The following is a 24,912-nucleotide window of genomic DNA, read 5'->3' as shown; positions in this document are numbered from 1 at the left end:
GACCCAATATAGAAAAAAGTATTGCAATAATAACATCATGTAGCAAAACTTTTAGTAGTGACTTGGCGCGAATCGGAAGAGATGAAGAAAACAAAATTATAAATGAGATTTACTGCTTTAACCTGCAAACCAGTCATTCGTCTTACTGATACAGAAAATAATGTAGGAGGTGACTTACAGAATAAATTGTATGATTATATATAAACATAAGGCAGAAGGAGCCTTTGTTAGATTGTGGCAAAAATGGCTTGAACAAGGTGAGCAGAACTCAGCCTATTTCTTTAGGCTAGAAAGTCAGCAAGCCTATCATCAAGCTAATCATGACTATGTATAGTTATTGCAGTCACTGGATGATTAAATAAAACCAGACAGTAGTAAAACTGCATATAGTTCACAGTACATGGTAAACAAACCAAGTCGGCTTGCAGCTCTAACCAAAGCGTGTTCTTCAGAGCGCCGTCTTGACTCCTTCGTCCTTGTACAACATTTAATGCCACAACCTCATACTAACAAGTGAGACTGGAAACGAAGGAACCGACCAAGATGGTTTTCTCGCACTGCCCCCCGGTGGACATGACCTTCAGTCCTCCAGATAGATGTAAACTACGCATGCAAGTGTAGTCGTGTCGTGTGAAGTCATGGCCCTAAAGCACAGACTTAGGAGATGTTCAGTGTCACAGCCAGTTTGGGTAAGACTGCAGGTGCCGTCTTAGGACAATATTAATGAATCTGAAAAAAAGTGCACTCAGCGAATACACAAAAAGGACAAATGTGAGGGAAGGAAGCCCCCCCCCCCGCCCCCCCCCCCCGAACCTCACTGCTCATAGATACCGTAGCTCACACAAGATAAGGATGCAGATAAAAGGTTTTGATGAGCTGTTACTGAGTGATACCAAACGTTCCTGCTACTCAAACAAAGCGAGGGCAGTTTCCCAGCTTTCAGCATTACAGTGCATGATGACACCTAGGACAGGGGGCCCTTACCCCACCGCCCGCCGCTTACTTGGTTTGGATCCCCTGCTGTAGCTACAGCCCACACTAGGCAGTGAGGAGCAGCCCCAGTGTCAGCCATTCCTGCTCTGACTGACTTCAGGGGGAACAAAGTGCATCAAAGCCCACAGCTACTCTCTCTCATCTGACTCCAGTTGTGTGTCACCTACACACTGGGTCAGACAATGTGTTTAATACATTAAACTGATCTTTACTGAATATCAGGTCTGTGGCTGGAAAATCATTATTAATGACTGATTTTAATATCAAGATAAACCTTGATTTTTATGCGTTAAACTGAAATGGGGTCAAATGAAAACTATGCAGCAGCCCTGATCAAACCAGCTACTCCTACTTGCCCTTTATCAGTGAGACTAGAGCACTTAGGGAAGGAGGTGGAGCCGCCGCCTTATTTAATGGGTTTGAATTATTTTTACAAGTCAGGCACTACTTTCTGTCAGAAGGGTAATTATGAATCTGAATGAACAGAAATTACATGTGGAGTTCCTCAAGGGTCCATTATTGGCAGTGGGCAGTGGTGGCTTAATGGTTGTTGGATTGAATCCCCGACCAGCAAGGCACCGCTGAGGGACCCTAAGCAAAACACTGCTCTCTGGGCGCTGAATTAGCTGCCCCTTGCTATGTCACGATGTCACATATGGGTTAAAAGCAGAGGACACATTTCGGTGTTGTACACTGTGTGCTGTGGTGTGTCAACACTGATCACCAATTAGAATTATAATCCTCACTGAGCCTCTTTGTTCAACATCTACATGCTTCCATTTGCTCAGATTACGGAACACTATAAAATCTCTGGAACACTTAAGGCCATGTTGTTAGTAATTAAAAAAAAAATCACAACAAATAATAATCCATTGTTATGCATTATAATCATGGCTTTAAATATTTATCAAAAGGCATAACACATTATAGGCATGCTTATTATGCATAATGAATGATGTATGAAGCTCTCTTTAGTGCACTATAAATACCTTCATAATGCATTATAATGATCGGTATAAGCATTAAGGATGCTTTGTATTGCATTATGAAGGTATCTATAGTGCCTTATAGTTGAGTGTGTCATAAAGCATTCATAAAGCGTTATAATGGTGGATATAATGTGTTATGCTTTTTTATAAATATTTATAACTGTGTTTATAATGCTTTATGAGTGCAGTATAATTAAGCAATAACATATAAGAAGATACTCCGGTATATCATGGCTGTGATTCGGTCAAAGGTAGAAGGCTATAGGCCACCACAAAAAAAAAAAAAAGTTCTCATAACATCAGTGCAAGTGGGAGGGGCCATCGTGTCCAAACCGTCCGCATACCTGGATAATTCAGTCAATCACCAATATAGTTTTGTCTAATATTTCCGGTGCCAGCAGTAAAACAACTAGCCAGCTTATTATCGGAGTAACTTTGCATTATAAATGAAAACCAGGTCTAATAAATAAAATAGTGGCACTTGAGTGGCGAAGAGATCATGAGGCAGATTGCAAAGTTCAGTTATTGGCATCTTTAATAGCGCGATCGGTAAGAGGACAGTTGGCAGCTTATAAAAACTTATTCTGGAACAGATAAGAACAAATCCAACAAAACGGAATACATATGAACCTTTACTCTCACTGTCACCTATGTTCATTTTTTAAACTGGTGGAAATGCAGGCAGGTTCTGAAAAGGCATCAAGTGACAACCAGCCCAGCACCGGCTCCATGTTGGTGGAAATGAGGCATCAGTACAGTGTTCCCAGGTCCAGCCCAAGGTCTGCTTAAGATCCACCCAACAGAAGCTGAAACTAGCACAATAAGAGAGAGAGAAGGATTTCTCTCTAAACCAGATACGGAAAAGCTTGTTCATGTGTTTATTTCCAGCAGGCTAGACTATTGAAATGGTGTCTTTGCAGGTCTTGGTAATAAATCAGTCAGACAGCTGCAGCTCATCCAGGATGCTGCCACCAGAGTCCTCACTAACACCAAGGAAGTGGAGCATATCACACAGCTCCTTAATCACTGCACTGGCTTCCTGGGTTGATTTTTAAATATATTATTCGTTGTCTACAAGGCACTAAATGGCACTAACTTCCTTGAACCTTTGAAGCATCCAGACCCCTGAAACTTTACTCAGTGTCCCAGAATGAAGACCAAACAGGCTGAAGCAGCTTTTAGTCTCTATGCTCCCTGTCTTTGGAACAAGCTTCCTGAAGACCTGAGGTCTGCTAACACTGTCGGCTCATTATAATCAGGGCTTAAAACGTTACTGTTTGCTGCAGGTTCTCAATAAATTAAATCAGCAGGAGTTGAGTCATACGCTGCCTCTACAATGTCACTTCTTTTAAGTTAACTGTTTGTTTTTTGGGCTTTTAGACTTTTTAAAATTGTCTTTTAAATTGACAATTGTCACGATCTCGCTGGACGCGGGTAATCGCACAGGTGGGCGAGCAAGCGGAAAGCAGGCAAACAGGCAGGATTCAGGGTATACGGGGGTTTAATGGGGAGACTCAGGACTGAAAACATCTGACGCCGACTAACATCTATGACTGACAAGGGAAACAGGTAAGACCAGGACTTAAATAGGACGGGACTAATCAAAGTAAGTGGACAAAGCTGGAGACGATCAGGGAAGCACAAGTGGGTAATCAGGGGGCGTGGCACACACGAGAAGTGGACGAGCCGGGCAAGACAACAATGAACGTGTTTGTAAGTCCCACACCAAAGTTCTGAAGTACCGAAAAAGTATCGCAGTTGCAGTGGTGCTTTTTGGTACTGGAACTTCTGGTACTGGTACTCGACTGGAAGTGAATGGAAAAGGGAAAGAACCAAAAGTACCGAACCTGGTGCAGTGGAAAAGCACCCTGAATAAACTTACCTTACTTAGCAATTGGATTTAAAGTCCACTGAGATAAAAAGCTCATGTAAATGTGAAAGACCAGGAGGCAGCGGGAGAGAGAAAGAGAAGCTCCACTGGCAGTAGAAAATGAAACACAGTAAAACACAGTAAAACACACTCCACCTCATACAGGGAGAGAGAAGCGTGTGTGTGAACAGACTCACAGTGTAAGAATTCTGCTCTGGTCCTGGGCACTAATACCAGTAGGACGGTGTCTTTGGTAACTAGAAGGAGACAGAGAGAAACAGGGATGTGAGTAAAAGGAATTTACTTGTGGGAGATGGACTTCATTCACTGTGGAGATAACAGCAGTGGGGTATTATCATTATGAGGGACAATAACAGGAATTTTAACAAACGGCAAATCATGCTAAGTGACACATAATACAGATTTTTGGTTTCTGTAATGTAGAAGAAACATGTTTCATGTGATCTGGGTTTTGCAGCCTGTAGAATGTGAAGCTCTTTCACCAGTTATCACAAAGATTTAAACTTATTGTAAACAAACTGACTTGGTCACACAAATGTGAGGCTGACTGTACTGCATACTCTCTCTGCAGCTGTTCAACCCCAGGTGTGAGACCCTTCAGCCAATCAGTCCTCTAATTAGTAATCCAGCAAAAGCAGCCCTTTCTGGGTAAGATTGGCCAGCCCTGGTCTATATTAACATGAACAGACTAGAAAATGTATTAACCTGGTGATGGATCTCTGCCATTTTCATTCTGCAAAAATTCTCCAGTTGATCTTTCAGCTCAGAAACTGCCTTCCTCAAATTCCCAAAATCAGATCTGGGACTGACAGAGATTCTGGGTCCAAATCCAGCTTCAGGAGTGACAGGAAGAGCCTGGCGCCTCTACAGACACACAGTCTGATTAAACAGCTTCATCAACACAAATGTGTATTGCAATCTAATTAACAGAACCTTTAACATCTGACCAATGACAGACTAGTTGAAATACAAATGACAATATGCATTCATTTGAATACTCTGGTTTTCTTATTGCCAAAGTAGCTGTTCTGTTACCTGGAGGAAATGGATGTGATCTTCTGTGTGTGAAAGCTGCTCCAGCTCAGAGTGTCTCCTCTTCAGTTCATCGATCTCCTGCTTCAGTCTGTCCATGTCTCCTTCAGCCTGACTCACTGCAGCCTTCTCCTGATCTCTGATCAGCTTTGTCACCTCAGAGCGTCTTCTCTCAATGGAGCGGATCATCTCAGTGAAGATCCTCTCGCTGTCCTCCACTGCTGACTGTGCTGAGCTCTGTTGGTGACACAGGGAGCAGAGGACAGTAAATTACAATTGGCCCCTTTTGAGACTCCAGAGAGCCTCATTGTACAAAAGAGATGTGAGCCGACAGGAGGTATAAAAACAGCACAGGACTGGGGTTTGGAGCGACACCATGCTGGATGCCTCAGGTACTGAAACCCATCCAGCACTGATTGGAAATGATCGCTCATTAAGCTCATACACTGTCAGCTGCAGGGATTTGGCAGAGACTGGTGGCTGTATGGGGCAGGTTGGTTGTCACCATTAGGTCTCAGTTTAATAGGTGACTTTTTTAGTGTTTATTTGCATTACGCTGGGTTGTGAAAAGTTGCATTTTTCTCAAATGGGCCTTTTATGGTATTTTTTAAATAAATAAGCTACTACTGCTGCAACACTTGGTTAAACTCTGTAATCCAGCAACTTTATCCCACTGACCCAGAATAACCCACAGCAGCATTAATTTGATTAATCCGCACAAGTCTGTAAATCTGCAATCTGTTGAATCTGAAAGAAGATTCATTATGATCACAAGCCAGCTGTTATCTTCTCCTCAGGTTCATACTCACTGTGAGTGAGGCCACAGCCTCTCTCAGCTCCTGCAGCTCCTTCTCTCTCATCTGAATTCTCTGCTGAAATTCCCTCTGTGTTTCACCCATTTGTTTCTACAGATAGGAAACAAGACGACAAAACAAGTTTGTTTCATTAGCTGAGATTACATTCATTTATCATCCTGTCCAGGGTGGACCCCAGCCTTGGGCCCTATGCTGCCTGGGAAAGGCTCCAGGCACTCCCCCTGACCCTGACCTGGATTACCGGATAGGAGATGGATGGATGGATGGATGGATGGATGGATGGATATTCATTAATGATTTATTGACTGTAGGTAGGATTCAATGGACATAGACCCTTTGGTCCTGTTTCCACCTGGTATTAACATGCGTCCTGGGTGATCCAATCACAAGTGGACAGCGCTAATTACCCAGGACGCATTGAAGATGCATTGAGATCCGATCACTCAAACCACATTGGGAGGTGGTCTGGGCTGCATATGGCCACATTCTTATAGCAATGTGAAGGCGAATGTGTCCTGGGCTGCACTGCAGGACCGGCTACTCAACTGACGTCCTATTAGATTGATGTCAGATCGCATGTGTGTTGATAATGGGCCACTGTGTAGTAAACTGCATTGTGAACAACAATAATGCATCTTTTCTCCTGCAACCCTAAAAACTCTGAATCCGCTGGGAAGTTGGTTTAATATTGGACTGTTGTGACCCATTCATATGGAAACTGTGTCAAAGTCTGCATCACTGATGTTCCACGCAAATTCAGAAAGGAAAATGTGTAAAATGGGATACATTAAAGATTCTTCAGAATTTGAACATATCATATATTTAATGTGCATGTTGGGGCGCAGCCTGGTGCAGGCAGGGAAACAAGGTGAGGATCCACTTAAAAGCTCCAAGACAAAGGAATTTAAGGAGACTGAACCAAACTGGAAAGACACACAATAAAGGAACAATAAGGGGTCAAAACTCACCAGGGAAAAAGTAGCTAAGAAAATGACACGTAGACTAACAGAGGGAATGGGGCAGCTAGTGATGTTAAGCTTGACAATAAAAAAGCGATTCACTACATTCTGAAGCACAGCTTCAGTTTCCTTCGTTCCACCCTGAACACGTGACCATGGTCATCTGAAGCTTCATTCTGCACTCAACCATGTGACTGCTTTGGAAACTGAAAATGTGGCACAATCCTCATTACCGGTTTCAAACCTGTTGTACAGCACATATTTCGGCGTACACACACACTGCAGCGTAAGTTTTAATCATCATAATAATTTAATAATAATTCATTTTCAATAATTAATTTAATAATAATAATTGTATGAATAATAATAATAATTGTATGAATACATAATATCAGATTTGGGTGAGGGTATTACCCAATAATCTGTATAATTTTCCCAGTATAGAGACCAAGAAACAAATGATTGATGAGGCTTTGGTCAATATGCACAACCCTTCACCATAGTGGATAACGCAGGATTTAGGGAGGTTGTGGGGATCCTGGATCCAACCTACATTCTCCCATCCAGGCAAACATGAAAGGGTTTGGTGACAGAAACATTTAAGATAGAAAAAGAGACAAAGGAAGAGGTGAGAAAGGCCAAAGCAGTAAGACTAACATCTGACATGTGGACATTCATACATATGGAAGCTTATTTAGCAGTCAAATGCCATTTTATAAATGATAAGACTGAGCTGTCGACCTTATTATTGGGAGCAGGAAAATTCCCAAAGTCTCATTCTGCAGAAAACATGGCTGCAGTCGAGGCAGCCTGATGGAGGAGTGGGGAATACAGAATAAAGTCCGATGGCTCACACTGACGCTGCACAAAATGTGATTGCCTGTGTCAGACACACAACCTGCATTGTACATGCATTGAATTTGGCTGTGAAGAAGAACATAGAACAGACACAAGGACCTGAGGATATCAGATCCAAGGTAAGACAGATTCTGTGTGACCTACTTCAGAACCAGTACAACTGCTAGAGAAAGGCTTTGTCAAATCCAGCAGCAGATGGGCAGACCCACTCTGAGAATGATTACAGAAGTGGAAACCAGCTGGAATATCACCTATTCAATGCTGCGATGATCACATGATCAAGGAGAGCCAGTTGTAGCTGCATTGGTCACTCTGAAGACAGAGCTCACATAGCATAATGACACTGGCCACACTGCTGGGTCCAAGATATAAAACTGCAGGTTTCTGTTCTAATGCTCAGGCTGCTGTACCGAACTAACAAAGAAGCAGATGTGACATATAAGACAATTAACCAATAACAACAGTGCAGGGAAAACAGGCAACAAGTGCAGTAACTTATATTAATGAACACAAGACTAGGAAAACTCCCACAAACACTGAAAGTAAGAAACACACACAAGGAATTCAATACTTAGAAAGTACAGAAACATGTGGAACATAATAAAACAAGGCACAAGCAGAACAGAGAACTAACAAACACTGGGAAGAATAGAAAAGCAATAATTAAATAAAAGAGGTGTGGTTGGTTCCTGACCTGCCTCAAACCCATAACCAGCTGGTCCCAGCCTCTGTGTCACACACTCATCCCAATGAGCCAAATGCAGCCATGTGGGGAAAAGGAAGAACACACTAGGGCCAAAGACGATGAGAGGACAAAGGGGATGGACAGCGATGGCTGCTGGCCACACGGGGAAGAGACACAAGGACAGGCACTGAGACGAAGCTTCATTATTTATGTCAAAGCTGCTCCACGCGTTATTAATATTAGTGAAATGTGCAGGTAAAAATGACATGAAGGTGAAATTAAAGCATGTAGGTAAGAATGTGTGTTCAGTAGCCAAGCAAATGAATGTGTGAATAGAAACATATAATAACAGTGTAATTGTTTATATAGTTTTATATTGGGCTGTCCGGGGGCTTGAATTCCTGGTTAGATATTCAGTCCCACTCCAGCCCTGACTACTTTTACTTCATTTGTTCCAAGTCAGACATAATTCAGCATATCAGACAAAACAATGAACCTCTTTGTTAATATTTTCATAAATTTTGAGCTTCACTGGTTATCATTGAAAGCCAAAATATTATCCTATGGCAACCAACACAATGCATTAAAGGCTGAACCCTTTAACCTTGAATAGAAAAGTATTAATCTACGTACATCTTAGTACCGAAAGACCTTTTATAACATGTACATTTGTACTGTGTTGATGTAGGTAAGGTAAGGTAAGGTAAGGTAAGGTACGGAGGTAAGGAGCACACACTGAGTACAGTGCCTTACTGCACCCACCACACGACGAACCACCTCAGGGATGAGAACCTGAGTGCAGCCGTACAGTGGGTGACACCTCAGCACCACACCAGTCCCAATGGAACAGTGTGAGTTTTATCCGGTGGCTGCAGTGAGCTTGTGCTGTTTTGCATGGTGGAGTTTATTGTGAAGCTGCAGGTCAGTTTCACAGTAAGAGGCCAGACACACCAGGCAGGACTTGACAGCTTTGTGTTTTCTCCCAGTTCAGACGTCACACTCCACATCTCCAGGTCCAGCATACTGGTCAGCAGGAGTAGCTGCTTGTAGTCCAGTCTTCTTCAGTTTCTCCACCACTTCAGCCAGCATGGTGTTTCTGCCCAGAACAGGTCTGGGTATGAAGGTCTGTCTGCACTGGGGGCAGCTGTAAACTCCAACATGATCTTCCTGATCCCAGCAGCTCTTAATGCAGCTCATACAGTAACTGTGTCCACAGGGAATAGCCACTGGATCCTTTAGTAGATCCAGACATATTGCACAGCTGAACTTGTTTACATCCACTGCAACTCTGGCTTCTGCCATTTTACCACGAACACTGATAGGATTCAGTCTCATTTTCTCTCACAGTCGTCTGTGTGTGACAGTGGGAGGAACTTCCTGCTTCTCAGACTGCAGCAGGTGTGGTTTTGGACTGAGACCAGACTGAGAAGAGCAGACTGGGCAAACAGTGGAGCTGCAGTTTATGAACAAAATAGTACATTATACAAACTGTACCCAAAGCGAACATTTATTTATCTTTTATGAGAATAACAGTTACTGACATTGTTTTTCTGTAAACAAACTATAATCCTACTCTTTGATTTTGTACAGTAGATAGAAATTATGTATAAAGGTATAAGAGAGCAGATCTACTGAGAATGAATTTCTGTGTCGGTTTAGAATCACGTTTGGGATCATGTGGTTTCAGGTGAAACATGCAGGGATGTGCAGTTATAGACAGACTGTGTCAGGATTAGACAGAACAAGCTTTGACAAGTACTGTCAATGCACAGTTTTGTTTTTTTACATTATTCTATATACAATATTCAAGAAAATATATGTCATCTCTTCCTTTTCTTTCTGTGTGTTTGTGCAGGGAGTGTATTTATGTTAGGAAGGACAGTCAAGTTCAGAGTGATCATTTTAATCATCCAAAATAATTCCATACTCTAATAATGAAAATTTATTCTAGATATTCATTGAACACTACTCTTATATTTAAGCCAAAAGTTAATGGACCAGCTTCAGCCATCCCCAGGAACAGAAAGATCATATATCAAAAAAGTATCCAACAAATTCCAATAACCACAGTACAGGGTTATGGGACACACACATCACAGGAAGCACAGGGCACAAGGCAGAGACACCCTGGATGGGATGCCAGTCCATCACAGGGCAAACACTCACTCACATGCTGAGGACAATCAAGAGACACTAATTCACCAAACTGCATGATCTTCGACAGCATGAGGAAACCTGAGGGAACCCACAGGAACACGGGGAGAACATGCAAGCTGTACATGCAGAACCAGGAGTGGGAACCACACCCACAAGCCTGGAGGTGTGAAGTGAGAGCAGCTGGTCTGAAGTCCTGAAGGGAGCTGGAGCGCCATTTCTTTGGAACAGTGTGGAGCCGTCCTGCATTACTGCTTATCCTGTACGGGGGGGTGGGGAGCCTGGAGCCTGTCCCAGGTGGCACAGGGCAGGGGACACAATGGACAGGATACTAGTTTATAGCAGAGCACAAACTCACACATACAGACTCACACTAAGGGCAGCTTAGAGATTCCAATCGGCTGATCGCAGTTTCATGTTCTCCAAAGTAGGAGGAGAAAGCCCACATTGGAAGAACATGCAGACTTCACACATACAGCAGGAGGGACAGGAAACAAGCCAAGAGACAGAGGTTACACCCCGAGACCCCACACCCCCCCACAATCACACATACTGTTAGGATTAATGTAAAATTTATATTTTAATGCTACAAAATGATGACTGACTATGAACTTCATATTCCAGAACCGTGTTGGAATCTATGCTGACTGTAAGAATGTTACCTTACAGGATTTACCCGTTTCTGTGCCCTGTACCTACAGTAAGGAGCTGGGATCTCTGCTCCTTCAAAGCAGACAGACTCACTCACATATGATTACAGTTCTAGTACATAGCAGATACTGTTGCTGAAAGTGGTGAACAAGTGAGGCAAATATAACAATGCAAACATGCCGCTGTCAAGGTGCTGCCTGGGCACTAGTGCAGCTAGGCTGGTATTTCTGGGCTCCACAGACATCACTGGTGGTTGGTGTCGTGATCACCGGGATGAAAGACTCATGCAGCAGGTGTTTCTCAGACAACAAACAGGGACTTACTGGGATCAGGATGGGAGGCTATGGAACCGGCAACAAGTAAGGCACAACATCAGTGATCGAACTGGGGAACACAGGACCAGGAAGCACTTAAATGGAGGACTAATGATGGAAGAGACTGGAGACAGCTGGGAGTGTTTAACACGAGGGCTGGAACGAGACGTGAGACCAACAAGCAGCAAACATGGCCTGTTAGAGCCACGTCAGGGAGGAGGCGGGACATTTAATTACATTTTTATATAGCGCATCACAGAGTCGTCCCAAGGCACTTTACATAGATGTGTAGTCATACATTACAACATCATTAAAGACAGTGATACACAACGGGAAAAAGGAAAGAAAGATATTAAATAAAGAAAGCCAGATGACAACGGAGGAGAGGAACCAAAAAACCCCAAGTAAGGAGAAAAAAAGACCTCTGGGGGTCCATGGACAACTGGCTGCCCAACCCCCCCCCCCGGGCAGACTAATATTACTGAGAACAGAAAAGAGTGGAGCTGCTTGCTAAAGACCAGGTGTGAGGTGTGATTAAAGTCTGTCAATAAGCCTGTTCTCCACGCTGGCCTGTGTAGGGTGACACTCAAGGCTGCACCCAGGATGACACAGTTAGCAGGTCCAATTCGCAGTGTCACCCCTCCATGGGACAGAACCAGGACTCCAGCTCAGATGGTGCCCCCCCCGGGCAGCACCTGGAAATGTGGGGAGGCAGAGAGCATGGATGGTCAGAACATGCGTTGACACATAAATGGACAGGCATAGTGGATAAAAATGGCATTGCTTAATGTGACAGTACCCCCCCCCCCCCAACCCACCAAAAGCATGCGCTCCGGCCATGAAGTCCAAAGGGGGTTAGATAACAGGGATGGAACCAGACTGGACTCTGGACTAGACAGGGGACGACAGAACAGATGGTAGACAGGACAAGACCAGACAAGACTAGACAGAACACTAGACAGACAGCAACACCAGACATAAGAGCAGTTGCAGGACATCACTAAGGACATGGAGCGGATAAAGGAAAAGCTAGGAACCACAGGTACAGCAGTCCTGTCAGACCCCAAAACAGGACGGACAGGTGGAGGGTCAACAAGAACTGGGGCACAGGATGCACAAGACAAGGAGAGATGGGGCATCCAGGGAAGACAGGCAAAGACTCGGGGCTGGGGACCCTCCTAGGGTCCTTTCCAGGTGAGGCTGAACTCCGCCGAATCACAGGACCAGAGGGTCTGGGAGGGCCAGCAGGGCCGGAGGACATGAGGGGTTGGGAGGTGATGAGAGAACCGCAGAGCAGTAGGGCAGCAAGGAGACAACAGGACAGGAACAGGAAGATGACAAGGGACATACAGGGCAAGAGCAGAGACTGGCAAACCCTCTTTGGGAGACAGACATTCTGCCTGCTGCTTTCTTGGACTCCTGTTGATACTGGTGACCAGAAACTGGGACCAGAGTAACCGGAGTCTGGGATGAAGGAGGGACCCACGTATCAGGACCCAGGGCAGTCCAGCAGGACATCCTCTGGATCCATCTTCTCTGGGCTGGTGGCAGCCTGCAGGCATGTGCCCATGGGACATCAGGATAGAAAGTGGGCACCAGCAGGCCGTCAGGAGATGAGGTCGGCGCCGGCTGGACGTCTGGGGACATTGAGGTGGGTGCTGGCCAGGCATCAGGGGACAGAGAGGTGGATGCTGGCCGGACATTATGGAGCAGTGTGGCAGGTGTCGGCTGGTTACCAGGGAACCGTGTCAGATTCTATGAGAAGCCTAGAGGCAACCAAGGCCTCACCTGTGTTGGACACTGTGGGTGCGGCCTGAGCGGCCCTCTGGGCCGGGAGCCTTAAGTGCGGATGTAACGACTGCAGCGGCTGGCTCTCCTGGGCCAGATGCTGTAGATGCAGTGTCTTTCAATCACGAGTGCGCTTCCCTAACCATTACGTCACCACTGCTCACTACTATGTGTACTATTAAAAGAGGCAGTAGGGTCTTGTCCAGCCAGCTGACAAAACGTTTCCACATTTAATTGGAACGAAGGACAGTAGGAAACATCTGTATTGTGTGCAGACTTCCAATAAAACCATGTTGAAGCAATGTCCGACCTCTACTGTGGTCCAGCACTCTGACAACCTAGAACTAGGAGTGAAGCCTGTTCTTCTGTGTCGGAGAGCTTTGGGGAGCCAGCAGTCACATCCACAACGAGCAGGAGGACCACAGTAAATCCCAGAGAAGCATCATGTTGTCAGACTTCAAGTGACAATGAGGACGCAGGTCGCCCTACGGCAAATGACATGGAGACGGCGGGCTCCTTTTCTCCAGAGCACCCCACCTCTGCGGGGTTCAGCACACTCACTCCATTCCAGAGGGCCCTGAGGATCTCTGCTATAGCTGTCACACCCTCCACTTGGGAGTCCGGGGAGAGGGCGGCTATGGCCTCTGTCAGAGATGGGTCATTCTCTCTGGGGAAAGATGTACTGCGGCCTGAACCAGCGACATTAGGTATGCTTGACACAAGCAGCAGTGATCGGCTGTAGGGACCTGGGGAATCTACTGGGGCTTGTCGAGTTCCGTCAGTCTGTTGGGTGCCAGAATGAACGACTCTGGGAGCAGGTGTCAGACAATAAACTGGGATTTACTGGGATCAAGATGTGAAGCTAGGGAACGGGCAACATGGAGGGCACCACATCAATGGGGAACACAGGGCCAGGAAGCACTTATACAGGAATAACAAGGGAACAGACTGGAAGTAGCTGGCAGTGTTTAACATGAGGGATGGAACGAGACGCGAGACCAACGAGCAGCAGGCATGGCTTATTAGAGCCACGTCAGGGAGGTGGCAGGACATGACGTTTGGGGCTATGGTTAGGGTTAGGATTAGGCTTAGGTTTAGGGTAAAGTGTTTGTGGCAGAGAGCGGTCAGTAGTACAAGGACACGACTACATCACCTGGGGAATTTCACCACAGGAAAAATTACTCTAAATTAAGAGCAGACAAGTTCATTTACCGAATGGAGCTAGAGATGTGTTTGTACTATTAACAGTTTGTTGAAAATATAAAACAAAGAAACAAGACAAGCGCTTTAGCATCAACAACCTTAAAAAATAAACCAGCAACCAGCCTTTGGCCACTGGCTGACTAAACTCAAGCAGGAGACAGGTGTCCGGGGAAGTTGATCAAAATGGGGAATAGAGTCCCTTAAACTAACACACACACACACATACACACACACACACACACACACACACACGCACACACACACCTGTGCTCCACCACACTGATCCCCACACAAATATACTGCACAAGGTGAAAGTGTGAACACCAACACCCCAGACCAATCAAATCTTAGTCAGCCAGATCAATCGAGGCAGCCACTGCTCACAGTCTCCCAGAAAATACCCCAATCTAACCAAGAATCTGAGTGTTGAAAACTATGAAGAGTGCAAACAATGAGTAGCAGAATACAGGCTATCCCTCTGTATCAGTCCCATACAGAAAGAAAGGGCGGCCCAAAGTCTGTTAAGTCGCAGAACTAGGGAATGAAACAGCTCCAAATGCAGGAAAAGGTGCGACGATCCTTAGCGCGTTCTAAGGCTCCCAGCACATCGCCGATGTCCCACCGAGGATCAGGAGCTTCAAGCAGCAGTTGTTGGGCGACATCGGACCGACTGAGGACAAGACAAGACTGATGGAAAAGAAAAACTGACGTAGGAAACACAGCAGCCACAGTGCAGGTTCAAACTATTATTGTCTGACAAATCTGCTGGAAGAGGCATAAACTGAAGCTGACGAGCAACTGAAACTGTAATCCTGGCAACAACCGTAACTACAATTAAAACACATCAAGTAAAGCAACTGACAAGTAGCTATAGGCCTAGTCACCAGAATAACTTGCAACCACTGGAGCTGCAACACAGACACCAGAGAAACACTGCAATATAAAATATTACCATTAGCCATTTAAATCAAGCAGAGGATTAATGCTAATTAAAACAGCAAAACCTCCCACCAAGACACAGAATAAGTGTGAACCTCAGCCAGCATGCCAGCGTACCACGGCAGACCACTGCGGTGCGGAAGGGGAGTTACCGGACCGGGAAACGCCAACACACTTACCGGAAATAATCAACAAGTCCTACCCGCAAAATTCCACACTGCTACAGTTAGATGGCCCTGGGATTTTTCTCCAGAACCCCAAGGCTCAATGGAAGTACCACGAGATTCTTAAACCCTTACCTGAGGGAGGAGGCTTCCAGCGTAAGGAGAGGTTCACCAGAATCCCCGGGCTGGATGGACATCGTTCATCCTTTACCTGGGGAATGAGGCTCCCAACTCGTGGTGACTTACCCAAGCCCTGGTGCTGGATCATCATTCAATGCTTACATGGGGAAAGAGAGACCTTACCCTTGGCCTCCAAGCCTGGAAGTACCCTGAGCTCTAGACCCAAGCTTAACCCTAACCCATAAGCATAGGTTCGCAGTATGAACGGTTCTCACCTGATACCAGAAAACCATACATGTTCTTAATCTGAAAATCAGTTCATCGTTTTCCCAGAAGGTGGCAGCATATCAACACTGCAAGCTTGGCACATCCCTTTGGATACAATGAGCTATCCTTATATTTTGAAATTTTTTAAAACTTATTTAAATCAGTAAAACAAATTGCATCCAAAAAGGATAGAATCATGACTACCCAATACCCCTTGGCACCATGTTAGTGTGAATGGAGTTTTCACTCCAGCCCTGAGGGATTCAGAGCAGACACAAAAGATTGTGAAGCCATGTGTGATTTACAGTGAAAGGTGACTGAACACAACGCACAGCCTCTGTTATGGCTCCACTGTTCACCATGGTTCAGCACCATCTATATTTCTATTATTTTTCTAGGTATTTTACTTGTGGTTTTACACTTAACATGGTATCGACAGGCTTGCTCCAAAGAGATCTCATTGTATTTACAGTGACAGTAACGCTGCCTTATCTTGCGAGAGGAAGTAGCATATGGGTGCGCTGCTAACGTTAGCATTAGCAAACCTAGCTGCCTAGCAGTGTTGGTAGTAACTCGTCAGTGTAATTCCACTACTTTTGTTTGCACCATGTATTTCAACATCGACGCGATGTTAATGTGATCACTATGCAACCTTTAGCCCACTGTTATTTTCCTTGATTATGTAATTATACAGGGCAGGTCAGGCAGAGGGAGCAGACGCTGATGCAGCGCGTTGCCACACCAACCACACGTCCAAACTGCTGGCGATCCTGGCCGGCGACCCCCCAGGCAGACACACGGTCGAATCCCACCCTTATTATAATTACTTTTATATGCAGTAATTGGTAATTAGTAATTTTCAGTAGCTTGCACAAGGCTGCTGACTAGCAACGTTATTCGTTGGCTGAATCCGAAATAGCTCTCGTGCTACGATGCTGGATTGTTACAGGGACAGTGATAAATGCAGACCCCTTTATTCTGATTGCGTTAAAAATCAAATGTTTTTACTCAGATTTCATCCATTTGGTGGTGTGCTCTCTATATGCCATGTGTTGGCAAAATAGAGCAGCGCACTGAATTGTAATGCCTGTATCTTGAAACGTAGCGTGTTGTCAGACTCTCCGACACACAGCTCTATGGTCCATACAGAGGAGATGAGGAACATGCAGTCTGCTAAGTCACGTGGTTACCTTTCGTTAGGTGGCTACGTTTACATGCCTTAACGCAATTAAGATGTTTTCATGTAAACAGATTAATCGGGGAGCTCATTTATAAAGGCTTCGTGTGACTGAAAAAGACGAGAAGCATTCATACATACATTTATAGGAAGATTTTGGGATTTACAAAGAAAAACGTTTTGTGAAAAAGACACAAATCTTGTGAACGAGGTTGAGAGATGCTGTTTCGACAGAATCCTGTAGAGGGCACTGTGTATGCTAAATCGAAGGCTCCAGGAATGTATTCGGCATTTATAATCATAAACAATAATAATTGAAATATTTGTGGGCAAATGGTAATTGGCTCTGAGACTAAAGTTTTTTAAAATGAATTTGTTTAAATTTTTGGGCCGGCATGGTGGTGCAGTGGTTAGCACTGTTGCCTCACACCTCTGGGACCCAGGTTCGAGTCTCCGCCTGGGTTACATGTGTGTGGAGTTTGCATGTTCTCCCCATGTCGTCGTGGGGTTTCCTCCGGGTATGCCGGTTTCCCCCCACAGTCCAAAAACATGCTGAGGCTAATTGGAGTTGCTAAAAAATTGCCTGTAGGTGTGAATGGTGTGTGAGTATGCCCTGCGATGGGCTGGCCCTCCCTTCCTGGGTTGTTCCCTGCCTTGTGCCCATTGCTTCCGGGATAGGCTCCGGACCCCCCGTGACCCAGTAGGATTAGCGGTTTGGAAAATGGATGGATAGATGTATGATAGAATGATTAAGCTGTAGCACATTTCAAATAATATTTCATTTGTAACACATTTGTTCTCCAAACTTCTACATTTTTAACCTTTGGCCACAAGATCATCTTCTTCCTGCCAGTATCTTTTCTTTTCCTTTGATCCTCGGTTGTTGGAATCTGCTCTGCTGCTTGGAAGTTCCCTGGGGAGTTAGTGTTGGGGGGTTCTGGTGGAATGTGACCATCGGCAGCCATGGGCTGGATAGCGCTGCGGTGCTCAGCCTGGCTCTGTGCCCTTCTAGGGGCTCTGTGTCCTTTGTTAGCACAAACATTTTGCACACCTGACATTACCATGCATACAGTATTTCTCGTATTTTACAAAATACAAAAACACTGATCAAAGTCTGTAGAAAAAAACATTTTATTTCATGAACTAAGTCAAATATGAATCATAAAACACAATTAAAATACTTTTTTTGAATACATGCCTCAGAAATTGCACATCCCTGATTGTGCGTTACCTTCATGCTGCCTTGAAATTTTTGATTTCTTCACTGTAGCCCTATGTTATACAATCTAATCTTAACCTTATGTTAACTGATCCTATTTTTATTTCTTAAATATTCCCTCCACCACCCCCCCTCTAAGGAGGACTGCTTTATTTATAATTAATCTAATCCTATGTTATACAATCTTATCTTAACCTTATGTTAACTAATCCTATTTTTATTTCTTAAATATTCCCTCCACCACCCCCCCTCTAAGGAGAACTGCTTTATTTACAATTAATCTAATCCTATGTTATACAATCTTATCTTAACCTTATCTTAATTAATCCTATTTTTATTTCTTAAATATTCCCTCCACCACCCCCCCTCTGAGGAGGACTGCTTTATTTATAATTAATCTAATCCTATGTTATACAATCTTATCTTAACCTTATGTTAACTAATCCTATTTTTTATTTCTTAAATATTCCCTCCACCACCCCCCCTCTAAGGAGGACTGCTTTATTTACAATTAATCTAATCCTATGTTATACAAGCTTATCTTAACCTTATCTTAATTAATTCTATTTTTATTTCTTAAATATTCCCTCCACCACCCCCCCTCTAAGGAGGACTGCTTTATTTATAATTAATCTAATCCTATGTTGTACAATCTTAATTTTATTCTATGTTATCTTATCCTATCTTTCTTATCTTATGCTATGCAATCCTATCTTATATAATCTTATCCTAAACCTATGGTAATTTATCATGTCTTTGTAAAACATAAAATGGCATACAAGTTAAGACTATCTTAATCTTATTCTATACAATCTTAACCTTATCCTATCTTAATCTTATCCTATAGTACCTTATGTTATAGAACTACATGGTAACATATCCTAATTTTATCTTATCCTAAGTATGTATGACAACTCTCGTGTAATTATGTGCTGAATCTACAGGGAAATGTAGCTATGTGCATCTGACTGATAGCCCATCTCCACACCCATCTCCTGAGCACTGGGCATGGTACTTAGCTGCTCCAGTGCATCAATAGGAAAGATGAACTCATCTTCATCAATCCTACGCCTCTTGGTTGAATGAGTACCCTCATTATCCTCATTCTTCCCCTGTTTCGCTAAGTTAATTTCATTTAAATGTCTGTTCCAAAACTCCTGACACCAGTACTCAGTAAAGCACTTGGCGTCATAGGTCATTTTAGAGTACTTGGTTACATAATAGTTATACAACCAATAGAATTTTTCCAGGTTAGATGAGGCGGCTACAGCCTGTGCTGGAGCCTGAAGCAGATGGGTCAGATGAACCAGGCCTGGAGCTGAATATGGATGTGGAGCTGGGCTAACAGGTGTGACTAAGTGTGGGGATAAAACAGAGGAGCCCATAAAAAGAAATGGGGATGAAACAAAAGGGGAGGGGGCTGAAGACGGAAATAAAAATGAAGAGGAGGAGAAGGTTGGTGAGCTGGGCTTAGGCTCTAACCCCTTCTGTTGGTCATACCTCCTTCTTCGCCCTGACCGGCCTCCCGCCGTATTTCTACGGCGGCCTGTGCCCTGCTGACCCCTGCTGGTTGCCACCGGGATGGCAGCAGATCCAGGAGAGGCAGACGTGGTCAGGGAGCTGGCTGCCGGCGGCCTGGTGCGGCACTTCTTCCGACGGCCAGCATCACTGGAACTGGTTTGTCCTTTGGGATTATAAAGACAGGGGACAGCATATTTAATTTAAATGAAACATTATGTCACTGTACAACAACACTACATCACAACCATCACAGATATCACACTTGGCAGTCGGTATTGCACACTAAGAAAAATTCTGCCGTCTTTATTGGATACAGGAAACACACGCTTGGGAAACTTATGCGCTGGTCTTGACTTGGGCCGTCTGCGTTTCAGCAGGGGAACCTGACCTATAAAAACAAGCCAGTTTGTGCACAGATTCCCTGATACGCAGAACAACAGCGAAAAACAACACTGGAAAGGTTCATGTGCATCAAATATAGCAGCCCACTCAATCCAAATGCTGGCATCAACAACTGACTATTAAGTCAAATCCTTTACATATCTTACACTTTCCATAAGTTGCATTATTTATTCACTCTCAAGGTACCAAACTAAGATTTATGCTTTTTCTGATTACTACCGCGTTTCCCCGCAAATAAGCCCTAACATGATTTTTCAAGAAGCTCGTAATATAAGCCCTAGTTATTGTCCCATGGATTGTACGGTAACTAGAATGAGATGCGGTTATACTACGAGAAGGCTACATGGACAAGAGGCGCTCATTTAAGGACAGAGTTATTGCTAAACATGAGAGATTGGGGACACTGGTTCTACAGGAAATTGAGTTGCGAGATATTCAGGACGGAATTTGGAACTTGGAGATTTACGATGATGTTCCAGAAGAACATGACATTACGACTATATCTGAATAAACATATGCAGTATACAGCAGAATTTTGTTCATGAATAAATTCACCGTCAAATTGTTTACATGGAAAGATACTGTTAGAAGATGACATGATGTCTGTGTTTGAATAAATGTGGATTTTTTTCATGAATACCGGTAAATATACTGTAGCATGTTATACTTGGGAAAATACTACCTTAATATAAGCCGTAACGCGTCATTTGGAGCAAAAATTAATATAAGACCCTGTCTTATTTTCGGGGAAACACCGTATATTAGGACATATTCAGCTGTTACTTTACCACTTCATGATGATTTTCTCTGATGTTTAAACACAGCACAGCCACAGATTTTACTGATTTCATTATATAATGCAGTAGACATGCAAAAAGACTCCCGTATATTAAAGCTAAAGGTGAACTACTTTATTATTTAGACATGTACTTCTAAAACAAGATAATAGAACAGAAGATTCAAGAAGACTAGTCAAGCATATTCTGACTTTAACTCTTTAAGTGCTGAGTTAGTCTGGGCATCATTTTGCCATCCTTACCTCGGCCAACTGGACCGGGGATGTATTCCGGGGCGATCCGCACACTGACTGCACCTTTCGGCAGCAGCCAGTCAATCCTCTGGAGATTCACGGTGGTTTTCACGATGGACATCTTTCGCGTCTTCTCTCTTGCTGATAAACTGCAAGTCTGAGCTGCTTTAAATGTTCAAATGAAAACTCTAAACGGAAAAGAATTGTTATGATTCGGTTGCTAAGCTACGGTGGCCGATTGGTGTCAGCGCGCTGCAAAGTCTTCAAACGCTTTAATCAAATGACGAAACATACGATCTACATTTACAAAAGCGCAGAAACGTAGAAGTACCACAAAATTTTAAGACAAGTTTAAAAACATATAAGCGCTGAAAATCCGCTCACAACACAGTTGTGACAAAGAAACAAGACGGACCAATTATGGTTTAATTGTATATCGAATGTTTACGAAATGTCGATATCTTATCAAAACAGGATATAGAATGAAACACTACATTATATCAATCAATCATTCGGTCGCCATTAAAAATATAGAATAATATTCCTTCCTTGTTATAATTAACACGAGAGCTGCGGTCTTGAAGTTGCACAGACTCCCAGAATTCATAGCGATAATTACGCGACCCATTCAGTTAGTGGGTTTTTTGATAATTGGGAATGCGTTGGGTGCGTTCGACTTCACTTAGGTCTGACTGCAGCTGACGTGAGGGGGAGCGCCATCTGCCGGCGGCTGCAGGAGTGTAATATAATAATATAAACTGTAATATAAACTTGTAATATAAACTGACAGCAGCCAAACTAGACAACTTCTACTCCTCGTAGTGCGAGACCTGACTGAGATGGCCGCACTTCCAAAAGGGTGTAGATACATCTATACAAATATCACCTGCATGCACATTACCTCTTCTACAATAACCAACTCCTGATCCAAAGTGCTAGCAGTGAAAAGATAGCTGCCAGGAAAAAGATCAAATACATTTATTTCAAGGATTCAAAGTTTTTATTGTCATGCACAGAATACAATGCAATTCTTACTTGAATGCCTTCTTCACAGACTAGACGATTAAACACATAAAGCAGCGCAACATTACAGTAACTAACAATAAATAAACGATTAACTTATGTGTACTATTAGAGCATTTATTGAAACTTTACTTCTTTACAGGCTTTTCGGGAGAAATAGCAGATAACGTATCGGAACTTCCAGAGATACAAACGTCATGCGTGTGACTAAAATTGTTCAGCCAATAAGGGCAAAGTTGTGTCACGGAAGCAGTTCCAGTTTGTGCAGCCGGCTGAGAGGTTTTTTTTATTATTTTTGTTATTGAAGCTTTAAATTACAACAGAAGTAATAGCTGACCAGTGACCATTAAGATTAACAAAACAAACAAGAACATTTACGAGACATTTACAAAATAAGCCAGGAGCACATAGTAGCGACATTTACAGTTACGCCGGCTGAAAGGTGCTGCACGATCTTACTTGCTCTCTGCACGTGCTGCACGATCTGTCACGATCGTCTTGTAGGTTTTTGTACCATGTGACTTGGTGACGTTAGGTGACGTTTTGCAGGGCCGGCTTTATGTCGGACAAAAGAAATCTAACCATGATGCAGTAATTCTAGAGGCAGCAAAGCAGACTAACCAAAGATCTCATAGTAAACAAAGGAATGTGATACTGCAGTTAAGTCTCGGAACAAAGCTTTTACAATGTTAAAAAGTACTGTAATACGTGTAGCGAACTAAAACTCCTATGTCCGCTACAACTTAACCCTACTATTACCCTAGGGTCGGTACTGACCCGTTTTCAAGTTTTAAATGCATAAAAGTACCACATACATTTTGTTTACTGCATCAAGGCTTTTTCTATTTTTCTGAAACTTCCATTTAAACAAAAAAAAAAAAAAAAAAAGGTAAATTATTTCTCTAATCAGAAATTCACTGCCTGTGGTCTTAACGGGTCAGCCATGACCCAGGGTACAATAAGAGATCATAAAACAATAAATACTGGCCAAACTGAAGTTACAGTATAAACACACTCTCAGCTCACTCGGGCCCCACACCCCCACACAACTCTGTCAGGCAGCAGGCCTCTCCCATCCCCTGAGCTGTAGTCAGGGGCTTATCTCTTCACACCTCCCCCGAGTAAAAAAACAGAGACAGCCCAGGCAAAACTGGCCCAGACCAGTTCAGTTTGGTGATTGTGATTGGAGAGAAAGCATCTAATTTGCAGAGGTAAAAATGGCCAAATTCATAGCACTCCAAGCTATGGATCATATCCTAGCTGAAGGACAAGTTACAGAGTGGCACAGCGACACTGATTAGGTGGACTCAGAGGAGGAAGACATTGTGGAGTGTCAGTCAGAAGACACAGACACAGAGTCTGAGGAGGAGATCACCTCTGAAGCAGTTTCCCCACCAGCTGAAGTACTACAGTCCAAGAATGGCAGCATCTCCTGGAGGTTAGTACCACCTGACGAGACTCGCAGGACAGCTGGCAGGGCAGCTGCTGAAAATATCATCAGAATGACTCCTGGGGTCAGAAGGTTTGCCATAACAAGGATAAGTGACATCAAAACAAGTTTTGAACAGTTCATGCCATCATCGCTGAAAAAAATAATACTTGACATGACAAACCTAGAAGGACAAAAAGTCTACGGAGACACATGGATTGACTTTGACGAAGAATTCCTGGATGCTTATATTGGAATTATTCTTCTTGCTGGAGTGTACCGGTCCAGCAATGAGGCCACAGCCAGTCTCTGGAACACAGCAACAGGCAGAAATATTTTTCGGGCCACGATGTCACTGAAGAGCTTCCACATGATCTCGAGAGTCCTCAGGTTTGACAACCGAGACATGAGAGCAAGACGTGACAAGCTTGCTCCCATAAGGGATGTCTGGGAGAGATGAGTGGGCTCACCATGGTGGGCACTATCAAAAAAAATAAACCTAAGCTGCCCGCTGAAATTGTGAATTTGAAGAACAGGGCACCACTGTCTTCAAAATTTGCCTTTACAGACACAACCACTATTGTGTCATATTGTCCAAAAAAAAAACCGGAGTGTGATTCTCATGTCCACACTCCACAAGGACACTGCTGTGTCATCAGCAAAAGAGAAAAAGCCCATAATTATTCTGGGTTACAGTAAAAACAAAGGAGGGGTGGACAACCTGGACAAGCTGACTGCCACCTATACATGCCAGCGCATGACCAGGAGATGGCCAGTGGTATTGTTCTACAATATCCTGGATGTGTCAGCCTACAACGCATTTGTGTTGTGGACCCAAATCCACCAAGGGTGGAATGCAGGGAAGAATCAAAGGCGAAGAATGTTTCTCCAAGAACTAGGGGATTCTCTTATAAAGGGACACATTGAAAAAAGGGAACGGGTCCCCCGAGACCCAGCCGCTGCAGCAGTGGTCAGACAGCTGCAGACCATGGCAAGCACTCCGTCCACGTCAGCAGGAAGACGAAGAGCTTCAGCACCAGCATCCTCCTCAGCCAGCCCGGCCACAGCCAGTCCGGCCACAGCCACAGACCCAGACCCAGAGAGGCCGCTGGATTACAAAAGAAAGCGCTGTCAGGTCTGCCCAAGCAGCAAGGACAGAAAAACCAATTCAATGTGTGTCAAATGCAAGAAATATATTTGCAAAGAGCACACTAAAAATGTCACTTACTGTCCTACTTGCACATAGTGTAAACATACAGTACCAATCCTGCTCCTGGAGAGCTACCACC

General features: G+C 43.9%; 1 protein-coding gene across 2 annotated transcripts in view; it reads right to left on the bottom strand.

Moving 5' to 3' along the window:
• The window catches only part of LOC125727738 (uncharacterized), a 98,459-nt gene extending 76,896 nt beyond the window's left edge, over positions 1-21,563 (bottom strand). Inside the window, exons 1-2 of one of the 2 annotated variants that reach the window (XM_049004647.1) lie at positions 21,181-21,563; positions 18,783-19,902 (exon numbers count right to left, since the gene is read on the bottom strand). In XM_049004647.1, the coding sequence (XP_048860604.1) occupies positions 19,157-19,902; positions 21,181-21,292 (858 nt within the window). In that variant the 5' untranslated portion in view covers positions 21,293-21,563 and the 3' untranslated portion in view covers positions 18,783-19,156. Of the gene's footprint in view, positions 1-18,782; positions 19,903-21,180 lie in introns of those variants that run through there. The other variant, XM_049004650.1, reaches the window with a different exon arrangement.
• Between the last annotated feature and the right edge of the window lie 3,349 nt (positions 21,564-24,912).

Source organism: Brienomyrus brachyistius, unplaced genomic scaffold (assembly GCF_023856365.1).
Source record: "Brienomyrus brachyistius isolate T26 unplaced genomic scaffold, BBRACH_0.4 scaffold115, whole genome shotgun sequence".
Taxonomy (NCBI): domain Eukaryota; kingdom Metazoa; phylum Chordata; class Actinopteri; order Osteoglossiformes; family Mormyridae; genus Brienomyrus; species Brienomyrus brachyistius.
This window is presented reverse-complemented; position numbering and strand designations above follow the sequence as displayed.